This window comes from Oryctolagus cuniculus, chromosome 3, assembly GCF_051225735.1.
Source record: "Oryctolagus cuniculus isolate XC-2025 breed Fujian yellow rabbit chromosome 3, ASM5122573v1, whole genome shotgun sequence".
NCBI lineage: Eukaryota > Metazoa > Chordata > Mammalia > Lagomorpha > Leporidae > Oryctolagus > Oryctolagus cuniculus.
The window spans coordinates 55,813,905-55,837,492 of record NC_142869.1 but is presented as its reverse complement, the minus strand read 5'-3'; the positions used below and the strand labels follow the sequence as shown (position 1 = coordinate 55,837,492).

Genomic DNA, 23,588 nt, shown 5'->3' with positions numbered 1-23,588 from the left:
CCCGCGCCGCCGCTGACTGGCGCTCGGCTCTGTCTTCCTGGCCGGTCCCACCCCCGCCCCCCGCCCCTCCCGGCCAGGGTTGCTCCCGCCGGGCTCATCGTCCCAACGCGAATTGGAAGAGAAGCGCACACGCTCAAAGAGAGGGAAAGACTGGGCATGCGGAGGCGGGGGCGCCTGGGCGCGCGCGGCCGCCGGGCGTAACGAGGCTGCCTCCTCAGGGCGTGCGGAGCAGCGGCGGCGGCGGCGGCGGCGGCGGCGTCTGGGGCCCTCCCGGCGGGTCCCCGCGCGCCCTGCCCGGCCCCGGCGCGCTGCGGCTGCGGGAGCGGGGTGCATGGACGCGGCGGCTGCGCTTGAGGAGGCGGCGGCTGCCCCATGGAGTGTTACTACATTGTCATCAGCTCCACGCGTCTCAGCAACGGACACTTTCGCAACATCAAGGGAGTTTTCCGGGGCCCTCTCAGCAAGAACGGGAACAAAACTCTGGTAAAAATTCCCTCTCTCTCTCTCTCTCTCTCTCTTTCGGGCATTTGGAGGACTGGGGTTACAGTGAGGTGTGGAGATGCTGTGATTGCATTTGGTTTCTGATGTATTCATTTCTTGCTCCGGCGGGCGTGGGTGAGAATTAGGTGTGGGAAAAGGAAGGCGCCTCGGGCGTGCTGTGATCCCTGGCTTTTCTTCGCACTTCCACGATGCTCTGTTCGCCCTCCACCTCACTCCAAAATGCCTGACGCTTAGCACAGCTGCTTCTTATTTGAGGCGAATTGTGTCTGCAGAACCTCCTCCAAAAGGCAGGGAAAGAACCCTAACCCCAAGTGCCTCAGTTCGGGGAGTGAAGGTGAATGAGGAGGTGGGAGTCTGTTGGAGGCAGGGAGCCATGTGGCTGGTGGCGCGGGGGAAGTGGCGGGATTGAGTGATGCTCTTGACAGAGTTTGTGCGAGTATGCCGGCTCTAGCCCAAGACGGTCTGGCGACAAACTTGTGCAGTGAGAAGTTGTCAGTGCTAAGCTGAACAGAGCGTTCCAGAAACCCGAGCTGTCAACTTCCCGCTTGCTCCTCTAGCAGAGGTTGGGGGATGAGTGTGAAGGGCATCACCGCCTCATGGTGAGAGCCATTAGGAAGCCTCTTAGGCAAAGAGAATCCATGCCGTTGCTGGAAGGTTCTCACTGGACCACAGAGCTTCATCCGGCAGCGTCTTGGTAGGGAGCGCACTCCTGATTGGTGGGGGAGGATGCACTGAGCGTCCAGATAGTGCCTGGTGACAGCGCCCAGTCTCCATCCAGATCGCCTCGTGGCTACACCTCCCTGCAGTGCTTTTGTGGGTTGGTGTCTCTGGAGAAGTATACACCTCCATAACGGAGAAAGGGAGTAGAGGAAGCCTCCTTACGCTAAGTACTGGGAAGAGTAGAGCCCAAGTCAGGTGGTCCCATACAAATGTGTCTCTCAAAACCTGGGTACATCAGCAGGCTCCCCTCGCCTTCTCAGTGGAATTGCTTAGCCTGAACCCAGTCAAACAGAACTTAAAGGACAGACTCAGTACAAATGTAAATACTCATTCCTAATCTACTTTTCTTGATAGATGTTCAAGCATGTTTCTAATTAAATAAATAAAATCTGCTGAGGTGTGTATTTTACAATGATGAAAAGTTCTCATCTGAAGTCCTAAGTGAACGTTGGCACTGAAGTGTGTGCTGCACTTGATTTCTCTCTTCTTTGAATCTATTGGCTACCTCCTTTTGGCTCTTAATTTAAGACTAAAAAGCAGGGCTAGAGTGTTGCTTTTGTTGTCGCTCTAAATGTGGTTGACTGTTGTTGAACAAAAGAAAGTGAAAATACTTTTTGCAGTCTTTAGTGACCTGCTGCATAGAGTAATAAGTAGAGGCTAATGGAATTACTGAAACAGTTTTGGCCCTAGCTACTGTACTCAGCTAGATGTGGAGGTAAACATTGAGGGGGAAGGTGGGAGATAAAGGTTTCATTTAGAATAAAATAGCACCGGTTTATTTTTTTAAATCAAGTTTCACTTATAGGAAAGGAGAGATTAATTTTACAAGATTTTATTTCTGTGATTATCATAATGGAGTGATAGAAGATACAATGGAGTTAAAAAATATCTTAGTTGCCATACCTCAACTTGTTAAAATACTATTAATGAAGATTCCTAAGTGAGCCTTGGGTTTCTAACAATAGTTGAATTTGTTCATGCTGACTAGTTTGTTGTGATTGAAGTTGATTAACAAAAACTAGGTTAAAGTCTAGATTTGCCCATGTAAACTTCTGATTAAATAGATGATAAAAATCAGCTACCTGAAGGAGATGAATATATTTAAATATAGACAAATATCAGGAGCAACAAACAAGGCTCAGCTTTTGAAATAACTCCTATGGCATTTATTGTAGCTATCACCAAAGAGACTTAGAGGGCCTTTCATGGTATTCATTCCAGGTTGTTTAAAAATAATCATGGTTGTATTTTCATGGGCTGAAATAATGGAGGATTTCATATGTGATTCAAGCATATCTGAAACTATTTCTTTACAGGGTAATATATGCTGTATATGTGTGTTCTTGATTTCTTTTGATGGGTTTTATTGCAGACAGTGAATTTTTGTGCCTTGCTTTCAAAACACCCGAAGAGGTTCTGGACATATCCATAAATGACTGATTTTAATTTTTAAAAAGCTGTCTTACTTACCAAAATTTTTTCTTCAAAGTACATATATCCTGTGAGGAATTCCTATGAACTACAACTTAGTATCAGCTAAAAATAGAGAACTCAATCTAAAACTTCTAAGAATTATCAACATTAATAAGAAAAACAAATATTATCTTAAACAATATATATACCACATTTTGAAAATTTTCAAGTAAGAATTTCATTGTTATTTTACAGTTCTTTTAAAATTATTTGTTGTTAAATTAATAGATAAAATGACTTATATTTATTGTGTATTCAATCCTAGTTTGATGGAGAAAAAATTGGTATCCTTCCTACTTTATTTTCAATTTGATTTTCATATATTTTACTTTTGCCTTCTAAAACATCATTATATTTTTGAAATATGCAATAAGTTTAAAGGATTTTAATAAAATCTTAGTTTCTTTTTTTCTTATTTCAGGAAAGAATAACTTATTCTATGAAACCATTCAGGGAAAGAGCACTTTGATTTTCAAAGCAATTCAAATAGATTCAATTACTAGATAATAGGTATTTTGCCATTCATGTTAATTTTTATTTTTTTTTTAAATGACCCCATAATCTTAAAAAAAATTATAGCATCAAAATAGGCTGCAACTATTAGGACAGTGTTCTATCATAACCTAGAAGTTACTTTTAGAATAAACAGTGTAAGAAGTGCAGTTTCAGTGACATTGATTAATTACTTTATTCCTCATTACAGAATGCAATCCTGACATTCATATTGAGATCATTAAAATATACATCCTTTCAATAGATGTTATTTTGTCACTCAAACATAAGTTCCAAAAAAAAAACCTTAAAGATTAAAGCTGCTGTTAATCTTGACCCTATTCATGAGCTTCTAAATGTATTCCACTTGACTATGTTAAGTAGAAATGTAGAAATCTCTGTTTTCTAATATATTACAAGAAAAACATAGGCCAGTCTATTTGTCATGATTTTTGCTACAAATGGCATCATATCTGTGATACAGATTTGGTTTCATGGAACAGAAGTATGTTAGCATTTTAATAGTTATCCAGAATATTGCTGGATATATTATAGGGCTTAGTTGCAATTAATAAAATTTACTTTCCATGGATTATTTTTCTTTCTCTTGAGATTTACTCAATCTATTTTGTAAGCAGTTGCTTATTGGATTAAGACATTTAATTGTGCTTAAATTGTGCTATTTTTTGACAATGATTTACAACTGATCCCCAAATTTACTTGGCCTAATTATGTGTTTTGCAGTTTTTAATTCAGAATATTTATATGTGAAGTGTGTGCATGTGCATGCACAAATTTTAATATGGAATTTAAGTTTGCTTTTTGAACTTTGGGCATTATTACTAATGTGCTTGTTAAATTTTGATACTTGGTCAGCATTTAAGTGTCATAATAGCATTTTGTCTATTTCAGTGAATATGGAATTCAAAAAAATGGTGGATTTTAGGTGATAGAGTGAATCAATACTGTAGTGCAGATTCCTTGGCTCCTGACATCCTTCCTCTATGGTTTGTATTTTCAATTATGGAATCCATAGGAGTCATATAATAATAGGAATTAAGCATTTATATCATGTCATTTATTTGATTGACAGTACTTGACTTTTCCATTTGCATCCAGATGTAGAAAAGTAGTTCCAGATTTACAGGATAATTTGAATTTGAATTTATTCTACTTCTGTTCATCCAACACAAAAACATCACTTATGAGTAGGCTAGACCCTGTTTCTGTAAGCTGCCTTCCATTTTCAATACAAAAATTACCAGGTTTGGGGAAAAAAAAAGGAATTTATTAATGGGTTCTTGACATATTTGTTAGTTCATTTAGATTTTTTGAGGAGCCTCAGTTGCAAGGCACAATTCCAGGCACCTCAGGCTTTGTGTATTACACACTGAATATCATGGGCTAAGAGGTATTCAGGGCTGCTCCTGTTCACTCTGTTGACAAAATATTCATATCTTTTGACATGGCTGTCTCAGGATATTTTCATGTGCACTCATTTGGAAAACATGAAAAATTTGTGTTTGTAAGGCCTTTATATCCAGTACCTCAGTAAAACTGGCTTAATCTTTGAAATATGCTATATGATCTTTTAAAAGACTATTATTATTAAACTTATTATTCATGACATGTTCTTAACATTATCATGATCTTCTAGGGATATAACTTTGAAGTGTCTACTCACTGAAACCTCACTTGCTGTCACTTTAAGATTGTGCCTAAAAGTAAGGAGGACAGTTATTGAAGTGGTACTGTTGAAAAAATAACCTTGCTAGATTAATGCCCTCAATAGAGTTCAAGGATGAGAGAGAGAGATATCATAATATATCTTATAACTTACTCACTTTATGAATTTGTTCACAAAATCAGTCTGGTTATTTATTCTTCTAACTTCCATTTAAACTCTTGCACATTCAGTATAAAGTCTGTCTGTGTCTACTTTTCTGAACTTAAGGTGTCATATATTCCTTGCTGTGTTTTTTTTTTTTATGTAGTGAAACTTTACAGCATATGTATTTGCATAATTCATTCTTCAAGTAAGGGAAGTAATTGATAATTGAATTATTGTTATTATGACTCTACAATGTAAGTAGTATTGTGAAGTTGAATCTAATAACCATGATTCCTGCATATGTTTGTTAGTTGATTAAGTGATAATTGAGATGTTTTATTATGTTACCATCTTTACATTTTTGTTATGCACCAATATTTTCTAGTTTTTTAATCACTGTGATTACATTTTTACTAAAAATATAGATTATCAAGATCTTCTGGAACCACCTAGGCCTGAGGTTTCTTCAAATTATAGTCTGGGACAAATTCAGGCTGCAGATGTAGATTGTTTAGTAATGCATTATTTTTGAAATATTTGAGTGTAAATGGCATTTCAAGAAGAATGTGCTTCACAGTTTGACAGTCTACTCTGCTTTTCCTACTATGTAAACTTTTCACTTACTTGCATCACCTTTCTAAAGAATGAAAGCACTTGAATGTTTTACCTCTTGTTTGGTCCAGGAATCTAATCTACCTATAGATAAATTAAAAATGTTTTTATTGTCCAACATGTGTCCTTCAACGCATGAACTATTAGGAAGATAATGATCTTTAAAAACTCCTCAGTGTTTTCCTATTTTTCTGTCCTTTTTATACCAATTAACAGTGATCTCCAGATCAAACATCGAGATATTATCATAAAAGTAAACATGTAGGAATTTGAGGGTTATACATTAAAAAAAAAAAACACATTTATTTATTTAAAAGACAAGGTTGCAGAGAAAGAGAGGGGAAGACAGAGATCTTCCATCTTCTAGATAGCTACAATGGCCATGGCTGTGCGAAACCAGAGCCAAGAGCCAGGAGCTTCATTGGAATCTCCTTCTTGGATTGGCAGGGGCCTAAACACTTTGGTCATCTTCCGTTGCTTTTTCCAGACAGAGAGCTGGATTGGACATGGAGCAGCTGAGAAAGGAACTGGCGTCCATAAGGGATGTAGGGGATCACAGTTGATGGCTTTACCCCTTAGCCATAACAGGCCCCTGAGGCTAATGCATTTTTGCATTTTAAAATGACAGGCTAACTTAGGTCCCAGACTGATAGTATTCTCTTGGTTTTTGTGTGTGTGTGTGTGTTTCATAATTAATTCTGAATGTAATTTTATTCTTTAATTTATACTTAAATGGACCAGATTAGCTCCCATAGCACACTTGGAAAATGCTCTACTAAAACTGTTATGGTTACAGGAAATCATATTTTTCATAATTGTGGTAATAATATAATGTGAAAATAATTTCCTCCAGTTATCTCCAACAGAGAGGGTACTGTTGCAAGGGAATACTGTATATTAGGAGTTTGAATAATCCTTAAGCAAAAATGTAACAATTATAATCCATAATATACTACAGTCAAAACTCCTGAAGAAGCTATTTGTATTTATCACATTTTATATTGCATACCAAAAAACAGATGTATAGTTTTGTTTCTATTTCTAAAAATTTTAGCCTCAAATCACTTGATTTGTTTAATTTTGTTCTAAATTATTCCTTGCATTTGAGAAGACCTTACAAAATGTACTATAATATAATGATATTTTTAACTAGTAAGGTTTCATACAGTTTTATAAATGTAATATAGTGCCCTTTCTAGCTCAGTATAAGAAAAGTGAGGGAAATTAATAATTAGAACTCAGTCCTAGTTGTCAAAGTAAACAGCATTCATTACCTGATCTATTGCTCTGAACTCCAAAACGGTTTGGCACTATTGGAAGAAAGTTACATAATTTTCTATATATAAGTACATTTAATATACCAAATGTTTATAATGGCAGTGCTGCGTTGGTTAAAAGAAAACATTTTTTTTTCTGTGGTTTTAGAAAAATAAACAGTTTTGGTTGTGTTGTTGGTATTATTTGTCAACTAGAATATCTTCCACTTATTGAATCAACTACTAATCTAATTATAAAAGATATTCAAAGGGGCCGGGGCCAGCATCCCATATGGATGCCAGTTCGAGTCCTGGCTGCTCTACTTCCAATCCAGCTTTCTGCTATGGCCTGGGAAAGCAGTGAAAGATGGCCCAAGTGCTTGGACCCCAGCACCCAGTTGAGAAACCCTGAAGAAGCTCCAGGCTCCTGGCTTCAGATCAGCATAGCTCTGGCCTTTGCGGCCATCTGGTGGAGTGAACCAGCGGATGGAACACCTCTCTGTCTCTGTCTCTCTCTCTCTCTCTCTGCACCTCTACCTCTCTGTAGTTCTGCCTTTCTATATATATAGAATATATATATATATATATATATATGTATATACTACAGACATTGTTACCCTTGATAACCTCGGTTAGTTCTATGTAATCAGTTCAAAGTTCTTAAGAGTGAAAACTGGAGCCGGCACTGTGGCTCACTTGGTTAATCCTCTGCCTACGGCACTGGCATCCCATATGGGCACCGGGTTCTAGTCCTGGTTGCTCCTCTTCCAGTCCAACTCTCTGCTGTGGCCCCAGAGGGCAGTGGAGGATGGCCCAAGTCCCTGGGCCCCTGCACCCGCATGGGAGACTGGGAGGAAACACCTGGCTCCTGGCTTCACATTGGTGCAGTGCTGGCCGTGGTGACCATTTGGAGAGTGAACCAATGGAAGGAAGACCTTTCTCTCTGTCTCTCTCTGTCTCACTGTCTATTTCTCTACCTGTCAAATAAATAAAAAAACAGGAGTGAAAACTGATGTTTTCTGGATGAGAAGAAATTATGCTTGAAGTCTAATGCATTAACTCCTTCCTGAACTTTTAGTCTGCCAGCATGCCCTTCAAATTTCATATTTACCAGTTCTTTGAATCACAGAGTCAATCCCTTGCAGTAAATTATGTGTGTAGGTATGCACACACATATATACAATTGATTCTGTATATTTAAAACCTCGATACAGAGAACATTAGTTTATCTTTTTAATAATAATGTAACTAAATATTGTAAATATAAATCCTTTGTGGATATAGTAAGAAGTAGGTGAGTTGATATTGATAACCATAAAGATTTAAAATTTATACAGTTTGTTACTAAATTTTGTTAATTTATAATCAAGTTTATATAACTTTCTTTGCCTGAATTACAGGCTATGTTTCAATCAACCTCTTGCCAACAAAAAGAAATACTATATCCTACTTATTAATGCAGTCCAATAGCTAACCACACATGCAGGTATTATAACTCGAAGATGAAATTAAGCTAGCTCCAAAAGAAAGTAAATATTTTTAAAGTTGATTTCAAAAGTGTACACTTTGGTAAATTAAAGAAAATAAGTTTTTAGTTGAACCATTTAAAATGAAGAACTTGCTTTTTACAAACAAGAATGTCTTCATGAAAAACTTGAAAAGTATGTACAATTATTTTCAATGTCTGTCAGACAAAAACCATAGGAACATAGCTTTGGTTGAACCAAGTTGAGCATATTAGTGTTTGTTGGAACCAGACAAAATGCAGGCCATGGGGGCTTTTACTGTATCTCATTAAGAGGATATGAGGAGTATTGTGGGGGTGATTTGGGGGACACTGTTGTATTCCTGATTGGGTACCATGATAAAAAAGGAACAATTCTATGCTTGCTTATTTTAGTACTTTTATTTATTTATTTATTTTAAGGATTTATATAATTATTCGAAAGTCAGAGTTACACAGAGAGAAGGAGAGGAAGAGAGAGATTGGTCTTCCATCCGCTGGTTTACTCCCCAGTTGCCACAACGACCAGAGCTGCGCTGATCTGAAGCCAGGAGTCAGGAGCTTCCTCCGGTCTCTCACGCAGATGCAGAGGCCCAGGGACTTGGGCCATCTTCTACTGCTTTCCCAGGCCAAAGCAAAGAGCTGGATTGGAAGTGAAGCAGCCAGGACTTGAACCGGTGTCCATATGGGATGCCAGCACCACAGGCGGTGACTCCACCCACTAAGCCACAGCACCAGCCCCTATTTTATTATTTATTATTTAATTTTATTATTTTATTTTATTTAATCTAGGAGTTGAGAGAGACTGTGTACTAAAGCTGTAATTGGTAATGAAGCAATTCTCGCTCCTGTTGGGTAGTGGATCAGGGATGTTAGGCAACAAAAAGAATCTTTTGATTTTGTCAGTGCTGTAGTGGGCTTGTTTTGACATCATGATCAAAGAATGGCCTTGTCTGGTGTTAGTAAACATCAGAACTGGTGAACGTCCATGTTTGACCTAAAACACTGTACCTCACTCTTCAATCCAGACAAGCTGCTGACCATGGTTTAGCTTTTATTTATTTATTTTTTTAAACCTTTCTCACGTATGTCTGAGAATGAATGGTTGGCCTGTAGGAGGAAGGGAGGACAACCTGATTACAGTGCAACGAGGGTTACAGGGCAATGGGACTCAAAGCTGAGGACTTTTGGGGATGAGGAAGCATCAATAAGTATTCAGGTAGAATGAGGCAGACTTGTGACTTTATTGCCACACTAGAATGTGAGCATCCACATCTTCAGACAGAGACAGAGGAGCAGTGTTTTCAAGACAAATAGATTTTACTTGGACCAAAAATGTGAAAAAGGTGAAGTTTAACTTCGTTGAAAAATTTAAATCTACAGAGAATTGTTGATAACAGACATTTATGAACTCAAGAGAAAACAGTCCAAGGATTTTAGAACATGTGGAAATGTAGTGAATTGTATTAAGAAAACATATGTAACCTAGCCATATAGGGATTTAAATTTAGAAATTGAGGTGGAATGTTGGAGTTCTGGACCTCTGTAGTGACCAGTGTCACTGGAGACACAAGGTAAGACAAGCTTGGTTCCAGTCACCTTAACATAGGTAGTAGTGGCCGTAATTGGAGATGACAAGGTTGGGAGTCCTGAGGGGAGGACTCAGGATCCTTGGATTCACCTTCCACTCCTCCTGTGAGACTCAGTTATGCATAGCTGTACTTTCTTGTGACCCCTGCAGAAGTGTTTTGTCAAAGGGGAAGGTTTATTCTTAGTGCACAGATTTTCTCCCAAACTTAGCCAGTAGGGTTTCAAGTTAATAACAACAATTCAAAACTTAACTCATTGCTGTAGTCACTTTGGGGTTGTATAACAAATGAATATAAACCGTGTGGCTCAATACCAAATACTTATATCTCACATTTCTGTAGTCTGCAAAGCCCAGCATCAAAGTAAATGTCTGTTTTCTGGTATCCAGATGGCTGTCTTCTCATTGTATCCTCACTTGGTGGAGTGGATTAATCTCATTCATGAGCACTCTACCCTGGTGACCCAATTTCCTCCCAGAGGCCTTACCTTCCAATACCAACCCATTGTGGGTTAGGGTTTCAGCATATACATTTGAAGGGCACAAACACTCAGTCCTTACCATCTGACCTCAGACAGGAAACACTTAAAGCATACAGTATGGAGCTAACAAGTTTGTCTTGGAGAGACTTTCAAAAAAGTCTGGTACTCTTGGAGTTACCAGCGAATTTAGGTAAATTATGGAAAGCAGGAGATTCCTGGAGAAGTTTCTGGCAGAGAAGTGATATCAGTTACAGAAAAGGAAATGGTTTAGTGATGAGAGAGAGGTTTGTACTTAAGGATTTTTCTTAATACAGGTCAAGGGCAGAAAGATGGGATTAAATATTGATTCTTTGTGTAATGGAAATGTCTGCAGTAATATAATCCAGTTACCCCAAGGAAGTGTCACTGGAAAGACTGATCTTACTTCTGGGGTATTTATTTAAAAACTTTATTTTTAGCAAATGTCTACTCCTTGTTGAAGACCCTGGTTATCTGGACAAAATATCATCATGATAATGGGGAGAGAATGACTGCTTCCACTATAGAATTGTGTTCTTGGATCCAGCTGTGCCTGCCTTCATCATGTCATTGAAAATACTAACACTATATAACCCCACATAGGGCTAACTCTGTTTCCGTAAATAGTGAGTATAAATGTTTGTAAAACCAAACCCCCAAATATGTAACTAGTGATCCATATAAATTTTCATTTTTCTTGTTATAAGAATCTACGAATAGGAGCTATGCAAAATTTTCTAACATTAAGTGACTCAGCTCAATGCCAAGGACAAAGATGCTCTAATTTTATTTGAATTTTCCTACAGTTTCAAGGTGGTTACTACATTACTTATGACATCTATATTTTATTTTTAATATTTTAAATGTTTTTTTTTTATTTTTCATCTACTTTTAAAGAAAAGTGAAAGACAGAGGAAGAGAGAGAGAGAGAGAAACATTCTTTGGCGTGCAAGAAGGTAGAGATGGACCAGGCCAAAGACGAAGCCCATAACTCCATCTGAGGTTCCTATGTGGGTGCCCAAGCATTTGACCCATCACTTGCTGCCTACATGAATGCATTCTCAGGGAGCCAGGTCAGAAATTTAGTAGCTGCAGCTCAAACAAGCACTCTGATATGGAATACTGGTGTCTCAAATGGTGACTTGCACTACAAGCCCTGTCCTGACATCGATATTCTTGGCAAAATGCAGAAGGGGGAAGGATGAAAAGTGGAATGTTGTTTCATCCCCAGACGTTCCCAATAGTGTTGACTTAGATCTCTTCAACCAGTGTGTTGCAGAGTCATTCCAAACTGCTGGGAAGAGTGAAAACATAAAGTTAATTAAACTGGCATATTGCTAATCTCATTAAAATCAGTGTAATGTTACAAAAAAAACTTAATGTATACTAAGCTGATCTCTGTATATTAAGATAATTGAAAATGAATCTTGATGTGAATGGAAGGGGAGAGGGAGTGGGAAAGGGGAGGGTTGTGGGTGGGAGGGACGGTATGGGGGGGAAGCCATTGTAATCCATAAATCGTACTTTGGAAATTTATATTCATTAAATAAAAGTTAAAAAAAAAAGAAAAGAAAATGAAGGAATTGATCAGACAAGGGAAGTGTGCTACAATTAGTCATTAGTTTTATGACTTTTGGTAAAGTTCAACTCAATCATTGTTAGTGTATTGTCTTTAAAAGGAGGTGTAATACCTACCTATGAGATGATTTATCAATTACAAGAGATAAAGAATATATTCTAATTTGCATGAAGTTTGACACTAACCCTTCAATCAATGATACTAGTTTTTCATAGTACTTTAAGCTGGAAGATTTGTATCTCTATTAAAAATTTCACTCATTAGATATAATCGGATTTACCTCATTTACACACTTTTAGTATTTTGAACCAAATACATATTTTTATTATTTTCAGAGTGTCCTAGTCTGCCTTGGTATCCTAGTTTATAACAATATACCATTGAATGGATGGGTTACATACAGTAGAAATTTATTTCTGATGATTCAGGAGGCTGGAAAATTAATGATCAAGGTACCAGGAGATGTAGTGTTTGGTGAGGTCACGTTATCTTCTAGATAGTCTTTTCACTTTAACCTCACATGGTGGAGGGGGACAGGCACTTGCTAGATGAGATTCTCCATAATCAAATCATCTCCCAAGGACCCATCTTCATAACATTACTTTGGAGATTGGGATTTCAACATATTCATTTCAAGTGTACATAGACACTTAAGATATATCACTTAATTTACATATGGAACCTCTTATACCTGCCACAAGAATGTATAAAATGTCTTCCTTTCATTATGGACTAGGTTCTATAAACTTTAGGAGATGAATAAATAAAAAATCTTAAGGAAACCTTCAAATATCAGTCATTCCATGACACAAAAAGGTCACAGGACTATAGGAAGTCAGCTGTTTAGGAAAGCTTAGCATTTCCTTTCTCTCTTTTCCATAGTAACTTCCTTACCTGTGATTCCCTTGAGTATCTTCTTGGATCCTTGCACTTTTGATGTCACAATATTAATATTTACACTAGGGGGCGACATAATATTTCCTCTTGCTCTTATATAGACAGGCATAGTAAATAACTACCAATTAATAAACTTGTCAAATATAGTTACCACAATTTTTTCAGCTAAAAGTCACTCTAAAATGTAATTATTCAGTATTAAAATTCAACATCCATGTGTGATATGTTTGCTATATACTATATTTGTGTACTTTGTCAATTAATATATTCTTGACCGTTCTCTATCTCATTCACGTGTAAAATGTGTAGCAAGATGATGCTTACATGGAGCTGATGGCTGTACCCACCACATCTTCCTAGACTATTACTGTTTGTTGTAACAATATCAGTTTTCACTCTTGAAGTTGATGTTTCTAGATCCTTCTTGGTACCTCCAATCTACTGGTTTCATGATTTTTAGTATCTGTTTACTTATGTCACAATTAATTTGTCATTTAAGTTGACTGAAATTTTTGTGGACTGCTTTACTTAACAAAGTTAAAGTAGGTTGTGATGACCATTATTTATTGAAAGCATAGCTAAAGTATGAAATAAAAAATATGTGAAATTTTGAAATCAGTCCCTTGTTTTCTTGATTACCATGCATAATACTATACAAAAGTGGTCAAAAAATCAGACATTAAAATTTCCAAATTTTATTAAAATTTACTGTAATTTCCTTCATGGCAATTAGGATTGTATTTCTTACAAAAAGGTGTACATTGTGTAAAATAACAGATTGTTGTATTTATGTTTCCTATCACTGAGAAATTGATTCAACAAGAAAGATGCAATTTTTATGTATCAAAACTTAGAGGAATTGATATTATGTTACATGCTGCTATGAAAAACACCCTAAGCCTGTTTTTCACATAGACTGATATTAATAGAATTTCAGATGTAGAATTTTACATACTGCTGGCCTGGGGAGCCACAGTTAAGGTACTCAATTGCCATATTGTTAACCCAGTAAAATGTTAGGGAAGTAAGTAATAATAATAAATCAAAGCAAATTGGTCGTCTTTATATGGTAGTTAGCAAAATGGTGTAAGAAGAATTAGAATTTTGTTTACTTATGTTAAGTTGCTTTAATTAAAATACCACACCAATAATTCAGTTTACAAGTAATATCATGTAAATGATTGCTGTTCAGACAGCAAACATGCCAATTGTTTTGATGGATTAGTAAAGTGTTGATAGTTATTTTTAAAATTATTATTTATTTCTTATTTTAAAGGCAAAGAGAGAGAGAGAAAGAGAGAGAGTGAGAGTGAGAGAGAGAGAGAGAGATTTCCCCTTCACTGGTTCAGTCCCCAATCACCTCCAACAGCCAGTCCTTAAAAAAGCCAGGAGCCTAAAACTTCAACTGGGTCTCCCACATAGGTGGCAGGAATCCAACTACTTGAACCAATACCTTCTACATTCTAAGATGCACATTAGCAGGAAGCTGGAATCCAGAGAGGAGCTGAAGCTTGATGTGGGATGCAGCCATCTCAAATGACATCTTAACAGCACTCTCTGATTTTCTTTCAGTACTCTACAAAAACCAAGGCAATATCCATTCACAGACTCAAGGAAAATTAACAGAAGTAAAATCAATCTATCTTCCCACACACAGACACGTACACCCCTTCTGGTTCCTTCTCTCTCTGTATTAATTATTTATCTTATTAATAACAACAGTAAATATTGTTAATAAATTCCAGCCTGAGTGTTTGTTCCTCATGATGTCCCCATTTTACTAGCAAGTTTGACCAGGAACAGAGATCAAACCAATTATTTACCTGAAGAGTGGTTAAGAACTTATCTCCCAACTAGCTAACTGGTAATATGAGAGGTCTGAAAATAACACTGGTAATATTTTTGGAAATATGAAGTAACTGAATAGTAACAATACTAGGAATAAAAAATAAGTATGGGGAATGGAGGGAGGGAGAGAGAGAGCACGCACACAATTGAGAGAATGTAAGTTAGAACAATATAAATAACTGGGGTATGGTGCTTCCAGATTTGCTTGGGACAGACCCAGTTTATGCTGTTGTCTCAGCCTGGTTAATAGTGGCACTGCCTTTAGCTCTCACAATTATTTTAATTTGAAAGATAAATTATGCAGGCGCCATGGCTCACTAGGCTAATCCTCCGCCTGCGGCGCTGGCACACCAGGTTCTAGTCCTGGTCGGGGCGCCGGATTCTGTCCCGGTTGCCCCTCTTCCAGGCCAGCTCTCTGCTGTGGCCAGGGAGTGCAGTGGAGGATGGCCCAAATGCTTGGGCCCTGCCCCCCATGGGAGACCAGGAAAAGTACCTGGCTCCTGCCATCGGATCAGCGCGGTGCGCTGGCCACAGCGCGCTGGCCGCGGCTGCCATTGCAGGGTGAACCAACAGCAAAGGAAGACCTTTGTCTCTGTCTCTCTCTCTCTCACTGTCCACTCTGCCTGTCAAAAATAAAATAAAATAAAAATAAACATTAAAAAAAGATAAATTATATGGTTACCCTGATAAAGACAGAAACCTTGACAGTAACAGGAACTTGCCAGAAACCATCCCTCACTCTCTTTCCTGCCTTAAATTCTGCATTTTTAGCACTGATTCTTGATTCTTTTAGTAGATGCACACAAGAATGTTTTCTACCAATGTATTTAATATGGTATTTATTTTTTCAATGACTTTAAACCCTATAATAAATAGTGAAATAAGGAACGTAGCTATTCTTTCTCTCACGTTTTAGCAAGTTTGACTTAGTCACACGATGGGAAAGGCAGGATATAGGATAGGCCCAGGATAAACTGGAGATCATTTGAGGTAGCTGTCACAGTATTAAGAGAAGGAAGGAGCCACATTCTGACCTCAGCTTGTGGGGCTGAAGAGCCAGATATCTTGTTCCAAGCTGGTTCTTTCAGTGGCAGAATTTTCCCCAAGCATTAGTTCTTCAGAAAGCCTCATTACACAGGGTCACCTTTGAACCTGTTGGCTACCTAATACCTTTCCAATAAATGTATTTTATGCTTCATTTAATGAGTTAATTTTGGTTAGTTTTAGCTAAGAAACTTGAGTAGAATTAGAACAACTGTAGACTGTAGAATTATTTAAGATTTTCTGGTATACGTATACAGAATTTTCAAAGTGCTTCACACCTTCCTTTGTTTTTGATGTTATTCCTATTTATTTTCCTGTAACCGACAATACCATGGCTTGGATTTCTGGGCATGTAACCCAAACTGGTTATTTAACATTTCTTAGTTTCTGTTTTCTTACAAAACCTATAAATCACAAAAGTTGCAGAGTTTAGTCTCTGTAACATCTGAAATGCTATTTTAAACATATTATATAAATTATATGTAATTACTACTGAAATGCTCTGTTATCACAATTGTCATACAGGTTAAATGATAGAAAGAAGTAGCTACTACAATATTTCTCACATAAAACCATGGTTATTTTTACAATTATAGATATCTTAAAGAAGAAGCATTCTTTCTTCTTTCCAGATCTAACACATGAATGAATGTTTTTCGGCTAGAACATGAGATGCAAAGCTTATAAAGAATAGAAGTCTTAGAGAGTTTAAAATATTATTTGAATTATTTATGAAGAAATTAAAGATAACAATGCATTTTATATAGGTCAGGGAATTGATTACAAAATTTAGCAATTACCAGCTCTCTGCTATGGCCAGGGAGTGCAGTGGAGGATGGCCCAGGTGCTTGGGCCCTGCACCCCATGGGAGACCAGGAAAAGCACCTGGATCCTGGCTCCTGCCATCGGATCAGCGCGGTGCGCCGGCTGCAGCGGCGGCCATTGGAGGGTGAACCAACGGCAAAGGAAGACCTTTCCCTCTCTGTCTCTCTCTCTCACTGTCCACTCTGCCTGTCAAAAATAAGAAAAAAAAAAATTTAGCAATTAAATAAACTCTATAACATCCCATAGTTTATATTATGCAGGGAAACTAAAGTTCTGAAGAGCACAGATTCCAAAACTGTATGAGCATAATCATCATATAAAAAAGAAGAACACAGCATCTGGATTTTAGTATCTGTAGGTAAGGTCCAAGAATCTAGCTTTCCCAGAAGTCCCCAGGTAGCATCAAATACAAATGGCTTGGGGCCGGGGCCATGCTGACTAGGCTAATCCTCTGCCTGTGGTGCTGGCACCTCGGGTTCTAGTCCCAGATGGGGCACCAGGTACTAGTCCTGGTTGCTCTTCTTCCAGTCCAGCTCTCTGTTGTGGCCCAGAAGAGCAGTGGAGGATGGCCCAAGTGCTTGGGCCCCTGCACCCACATGTGAGACCAGGAGGAAGCACCTGGCTCCTGGCTTCAGACCAGCGCAGCGCCGGCCCTGGTGGTCATTAGGGGAGTGAACCAATGGAAGGAAGGCCTTTCTCTCTGTCTCTCTCTCACTGGCTATAACTCTCTTTCTTTCTTTCTCACTGTCTAACACTGCTTGTCAAAAAAAAAAAAAATACATATGGCTTGGTTTCAATGGATCTATTTCAGAAGAATATCCAAGGCCATACATTTATATGAGAGATGAGGCTCTGCTCTCATCCTTTCTAGGTTCTCTGTATACTACACTTAGCTTCTCATCACTTACAGTTGACCCTTTAGAAAGCTAGCAGCAATATATTTGTTCATTTTAAAAAAGAAGAAAGAGAAGAAATAGAAGGAGGAGGTGGAGGAGAAAGACTAGAAAAACGTTTAGTTTGTTTAAAGTTTAGTAGAGTCTAACATCCATGGAGGGGATGAAAAGTTAAGATTGCACTTTGTGGAAAAAATATCTAGTTTTAGATTCACCTTCATGAGAAAAGTTAGTTCACTTCATCTATTCCCTTTTCAATTACCTTTGCATATTTTAGTTCATACAGAGATTAGGGATATTAATGTAGGTCATACTATTTAATAATTTTCAGCATATGATATTTCAAAATAATTTTGTTTAATAGCAGAGCAAATGTTTGTGCCAATAATTTGGGAAAACAATCAGTTAATTTGAAAAATATACAGACATGATAGGTTTATGAAATCTAAAGTGTTGGCTGGCGCCACGGCTCAACAGGTAAGCCTCCGCCTGCGACACCAGGTTCTAGTCTCAGTTGGGGCGCCGGATTCTGTCCCTGCACCCGCATGGGAGACCAGGGGAAGCACTTGGCTCTTGGCTTCAGAATAGCGCAGTGCGCCGGCCACAGCACCCTGGCCACAGCGGCCACTGGGGGGTGAACCAATGGAAAAGGAAAACCTTTCTCTCTGTCTCTCTCTCTATCTCTCTGTCCACTCTGCCTGTCAAAAAAATAAATAAAAAAAATTAAAAAAAAGAAATCTAAAGTGTTGCTAGGTACTTTATGAAAAGTGTTCAAAGATTTAACAATTGATAGCCTATATTTATAAATAAAATTACATATACTAATTATTTTCTTATTAAATCAGATTTATAATTTAAAGTGTTCTTTTGAGTGCAAATTGAATTATTTTTATCTTGATAAGGTCTTGAAGTCATCGATTATATGTACAGAATTATGTCTCATTATTGTGTATAGTTTTCACTTAGGTTGTAAATACAATTACATTAGAATCAACTCCACATGAATGTGTGGTTGAGTGTATTTAATATAGCTCTGTTAAACTTCTATTTGCCTGTGTTTAATCCTTTCTAAATCATCTTTTCAAACTATATATTCAAACCTTGCAAATGAATCAATAATTTATTTAATGTTTTAATATCTTGAGCACATATTCTGTGTCAGGTCCTTGTTACAAATTTATATAAAACATGTAATTTAATGATTGCAGCATCAATTTAATTAGTTTTATTCACATTTTTTTCTTTCATTTTCCTATCGTTTTCCTATTTTTTGTACCAAAGTTTGGATACTTAATTAAAATTGCCATTATTTCTCATTTGTTATCAAAGTAGTGTTCAACAAAGACATTTTCATGTTTCTCTTGTGACAGATAATTTAACAGAAGCTAGTCAATTAAATTAAATAAGTTCCAAGTGATATGTTTCATGGACATTATATACTATACCAAGATAGAAAAATATATTATTTAGTAAAATACTGCATGGTTTTAGTAAAATTAAGAGCATACATGTTTTACAGTACTGTCATGTTTTATAGTACTTTCAATATACTTTGCAAAGTTTCCAGCTGTTTTTATTCCTACTGTTTGCAATCTTCTATTTACAATTAACAGTAACAAAGGTTCTTTCACTAAAGATTAATAATTATTTGCGAGCCCTTTGTAGCTGTAATGCATCAGCATTCTTTTTAATATATCGATGAGTTTTCCATTTATAGATACAAGGTAAAAGAAGCTGCCCATTCTAATCACTGGGCTTTGCAGCACACATTTATAGAGGATTGGCATTCAGCTTTGGACAGTTTTTAATGGGTAGCTTATCTTTGCATTTTTTTTCAGAAGATTATTTGCAGGGAAAGGACAAGAAAATGAAAAGATACAAGGCCTTTTAATATATGTTTTGGTACAATGCTGGTGTTTCTAAATTTCTTCTCTCCTAATTGCTGGTTAAGCTTCCAAGACAAGGAGCAGGGATTGACAGGAGGGAGGAGAAAAATACATTGCTATGCGTGGGTAGGCAATATTAAGAAGGAACCTTTGAACAACTTTTTGGCATGATTTGTAAAAAAAGTTTCCTATTCTGTCTGTCCTCATCAAAGTAGTCCAAGACTAAAATGCTTTATGTCAATTATCAGAAAAAGATAAAAACTAAATATTGTTAGAATTTTTTAAGTCAAGCTTGTTTTAGGGTATATTCATGTTTTTGGGGCTGGCATTGTGCTGCAGCAGGTTAAGCTGCTGAACTGTGATACCAGCATCCCATATCAGAGTGCCAGTTCAAGTTTTGGGAACTCTGCTTCCAGTCTAACTTCCTGTGAATGTGCCTGGGAAGGCAGTGAGTGAAACAAAGTCCAAGTAATTGGACTTTTGTGGGAGACTTAGAAGGAGTTCCAGCCACCTGGCTTCAGCCTGGCCAAGCCTAGACTGTTGAGGGTACTTCAGGAATGAACCAGCAGATAGAAGCACTCTCTCTGTCTCTCTATATCTTCATGGTCATTCTGCCTTTCAAAAATATTTTTTTAAAAAATAAATTTATGATTTTATTTAAGATAATTCTATGATCCAGAATATCCCCAAGTTCAAGAGGAATAGGATCATTTGTTATATTAAAGGTGTTTTTCTGCTTAAAATATATTTTTTAAAAGATTTATTTATTTATTTGAAAGTCAGAGTTACACAGAGAGAGGAGAGGCAGAGAGGGGGAGAGAGAGAGAGAGACAGAGATCTTCCATCCAATATTTCAGTCCCCAGTTGGCTGTAATGGCCAGAGCTGCGCCGATCCAAAGCCAAGAGCCAGGAGCCAGGAGCCAGGAGCCAGGAGCTTCTTCCGGGTCTCCTGTGCAGGTGCAGGGGCCCAAAGACTTGGGCCATCCTCTACTGCTTTCCCAGGCCATAGCAGAGAGCTGGATCGGAAGTGGAGCAGCCAGGAGTAGAACTGGCGCCTATATGGGATGCTGGCGCTATAGGCTAAGGCGTTAACCCGCTGCGCCACACGCTGCGCCACAGTGCCGGCCCCCTGCTTAAAATATTTTAGTCATTTTTGCAGTGGAAAATAAAGGATGTCAACATAGTTCATCACAGAGGAGCAGCCAGAATCAGTTACTGGTGACTGAAAGTAAAATTGATGATAAACAACCTTACAATAGAAGTTCACAAGATAGTATCTCACCTTTATAGCTCACTTCTTCTAAGTTCATATTTTCATATAAATATGTGTTCATAATACAAAAAACACTTGAATTGTTAGTCAGGCTAATACCATTATTACCTATACTGATGAGGAACGGAACAGAATCCAAGTGTTTGTTAGTGATTCAGTCCAATTTGGTCTTGGGTTGTATTGCCATCTTAACCACAATAAATGGTAGCCATGTCTGTTAGTGCTTACAAAAGACATCTTTTCATTTGATTATTTATAACCCTTAACTATACTCTTGCTGAACTATGGGCTTTTAACTTCTTATTTGTTGAACTCTTTAATAAGTGAAGCACCAGGCCTTGAGCCATAATGTAAATTAAAATATGTTATCTCAAAAATAAAAGAGGAAAAAATATGATAAAGCTGTAAATCCTTCCATTTTACAAAGCAGAGAAGCCAGGTAATCATACAGCATAAATTTACTGTATTACTCATAAAGATACTCTACATTGTACACTTAACAAATTATGATTAAACTATGTATAACCAAAGTATGACTAATAATAATTAAGTACGTAATTCCCCAATAATTGTTGAAGTATATCCAAGATTGTACTCAGCATAGCTACTTATTATGGTTGAGAAATATTAAAGACAGTTTATATGGAAATAGTTAAAATTACGTAGCTGTAATGCCTAGTGATTACTTTAATGTCAAGCTTGTCTTAGAGTCCCTCTAATCTTTGAGCCAAATTTGTATTATAATCCATTAACTTTCCTTAATAGAAATTAAAATAAACAAATTGTATGGCAGTATAAATAAAATATATTGATTAAATTTCAGAAAAATGTACTTGTTCTGAATATTGTTTCACAAGATGGAGAGAATTGTAAGCCATAATTTTATACCAGGAGAAGACTTTCTGTGAGAATAGTTATGTTGTTGACAGCAAATAGAAAGCTAAGTGATTTTATTTTTACTTTAGCAACCATCTCTCACTAAAACCTGGCAAAATTGATTCGTTTATTTACTCATCAAAGTGAATTAAGCAGATCAATAACATGATCTCGTGATCACCACTTCTCCCTCTGATAAATGTCTCGTCATCAGAGTGTGGAATAATACGTTGTCTCCTTGTCTAATTTTGTTGAAAGTCATTCCAAAGTGCAGTATAATATTACAATAAATGGAGGATAAAGAAAGACTGAATTTCAAATGGAAGGCAAAAATAGCAAATGAAGTAAGAATCGTAATAAGCATTCTGTAGAGAAGTGTACTAATTATTGATAGGCTAAAAAATGTGGTACAATAATTACTTGATCAATTCCACCAGTTGTAAACATGAACAAATTACTGATATTTTTTACAATTTCATTTTCCAAGGAAATTAAAATTGAGAGAAAGAGAGAGAGAGAGAGAGAGAAGGCAAGAGCGAAAGAGAGCAAGAAAGAAAAACTTCCCATACTCTCATTGACTCCTCAAATGACTGCAACATCCAGGAACTCAAATCTGGAAATCCCCTGTTGGTGGCAAGTGTACAAGTACTTGAGCCATCACCTACTGCCTCCCACTGTGCACATTAGCATAAAACTGGAATTCAGAGCAGAGATGGGAGTTGAACCCAGGCATACAAATGTGGGAGGCAGCTGTCTCAAAGGGCATCATAACCACCATACCAAATGAGGACCACTGCTATTTTCAATTGCAGTAAGTATTTAATAAGAAAATAGTTACCATTTACCTAACAATTAAATATTTGGATTTTTAACATATTTTGCTTTCTTGTACACTTAATTCCTACGATCAAGAATAGTTAATAGATGATGAGGGCGTAGATATATTACAACAGACAGAGAGATAGTAACAGAACTAACAAATCTAGAAAAAAAATGCTAAAATTCATAAGGAAACACAAAAGACCCCAAATGACTAAAGCAATCATAACAAAAACAAAGCTGAAGAGACATCACATTACAGATTTTAAGACAAAGTATGGGGCAGCAGTAATCAAAACAGCCTAGTACTGGCAAGAAATAGATATGTAGACCAATGGAATAGAATAGAAAACTCAGAAGTTAATACACATATTTATAACCAACTGATCTTTGATAAACAAGCTAATATCAATGCCTGGAGAAAGGACAATGTCAACAACAAATGGTGTTTGGAAAATTGGATCTATGCATGCAGAAGTATGAAATAAGACCCCTAAATTGTACCTTATACAAAAATCAACCCAAAATCAATCAAGGATCTAAATCTATGACATGATACCATCAAATTACCAGAGGAAAACATAGGGGATAACTCTGCAAAACATTGGCATAGGCAAAGACTTATTGGAAAAGTCCCTAGAAGCACAGACAGTAAAATAAAAAAATAGACAAATGGAATTACATTGAGTTAAGCACCTTGTGCATTGCAAAGGAAACACTTAATGAAGTGAAGAGGCAACCTACAGAATATTAGAAAATACTCACAAACTTTGCAACTGATGAAGGATTAATATTCAGGATCTATAAGGAGCTCAAGAAGCTCAACAACAACACCAGTTAAGAAATGGGCAAAGGACATGAACAGGCATTTTCAAAGAATGAAATTCAAATGGTCAACAGACCACGAAAAAAAATATTCAAGATCAGTGGTTATCAGGGAAATGCAGATAAAAGCCACAGTGAGGTTTTACCTCACTCCATTTAGAATAGCTATCATCAAAAAAAAAAAAAAAACAAAAAAACAAAAACAAAAAAAAAAAAAAAACAAAACAGTAAATGTTGTATGTGAGGAAACTATATCTCAATATATTGTTGGTGGGAATGTAAACTAGTACAACCACTGTGGAAGACAGTATGGAGGTTCCTCAGAAATCTTAAAATAGGTCTACCA

At 37.1% G+C, this 23,588-nt stretch overlaps 1 protein-coding gene across 1 annotated transcript in view; it reads left to right on the top strand.

Annotated features, from left to right (window-relative positions):
* Window positions 1-229: 229 nt before the first annotated feature.
* The window catches only part of ZNF804A (zinc finger protein 804A), a 368,502-nt gene continuing 345,143 nt past the window's right edge, over window positions 230-23,588 (top strand). The window contains exon 1 of the mRNA XM_051849369.3: window positions 230-483. Within this exon, the coding sequence (XP_051705329.3) occupies window positions 373-483 (111 nt within the window). The 5' untranslated portion in view covers window positions 230-372. The remainder of the gene's footprint in view (window positions 484-23,588) is intronic.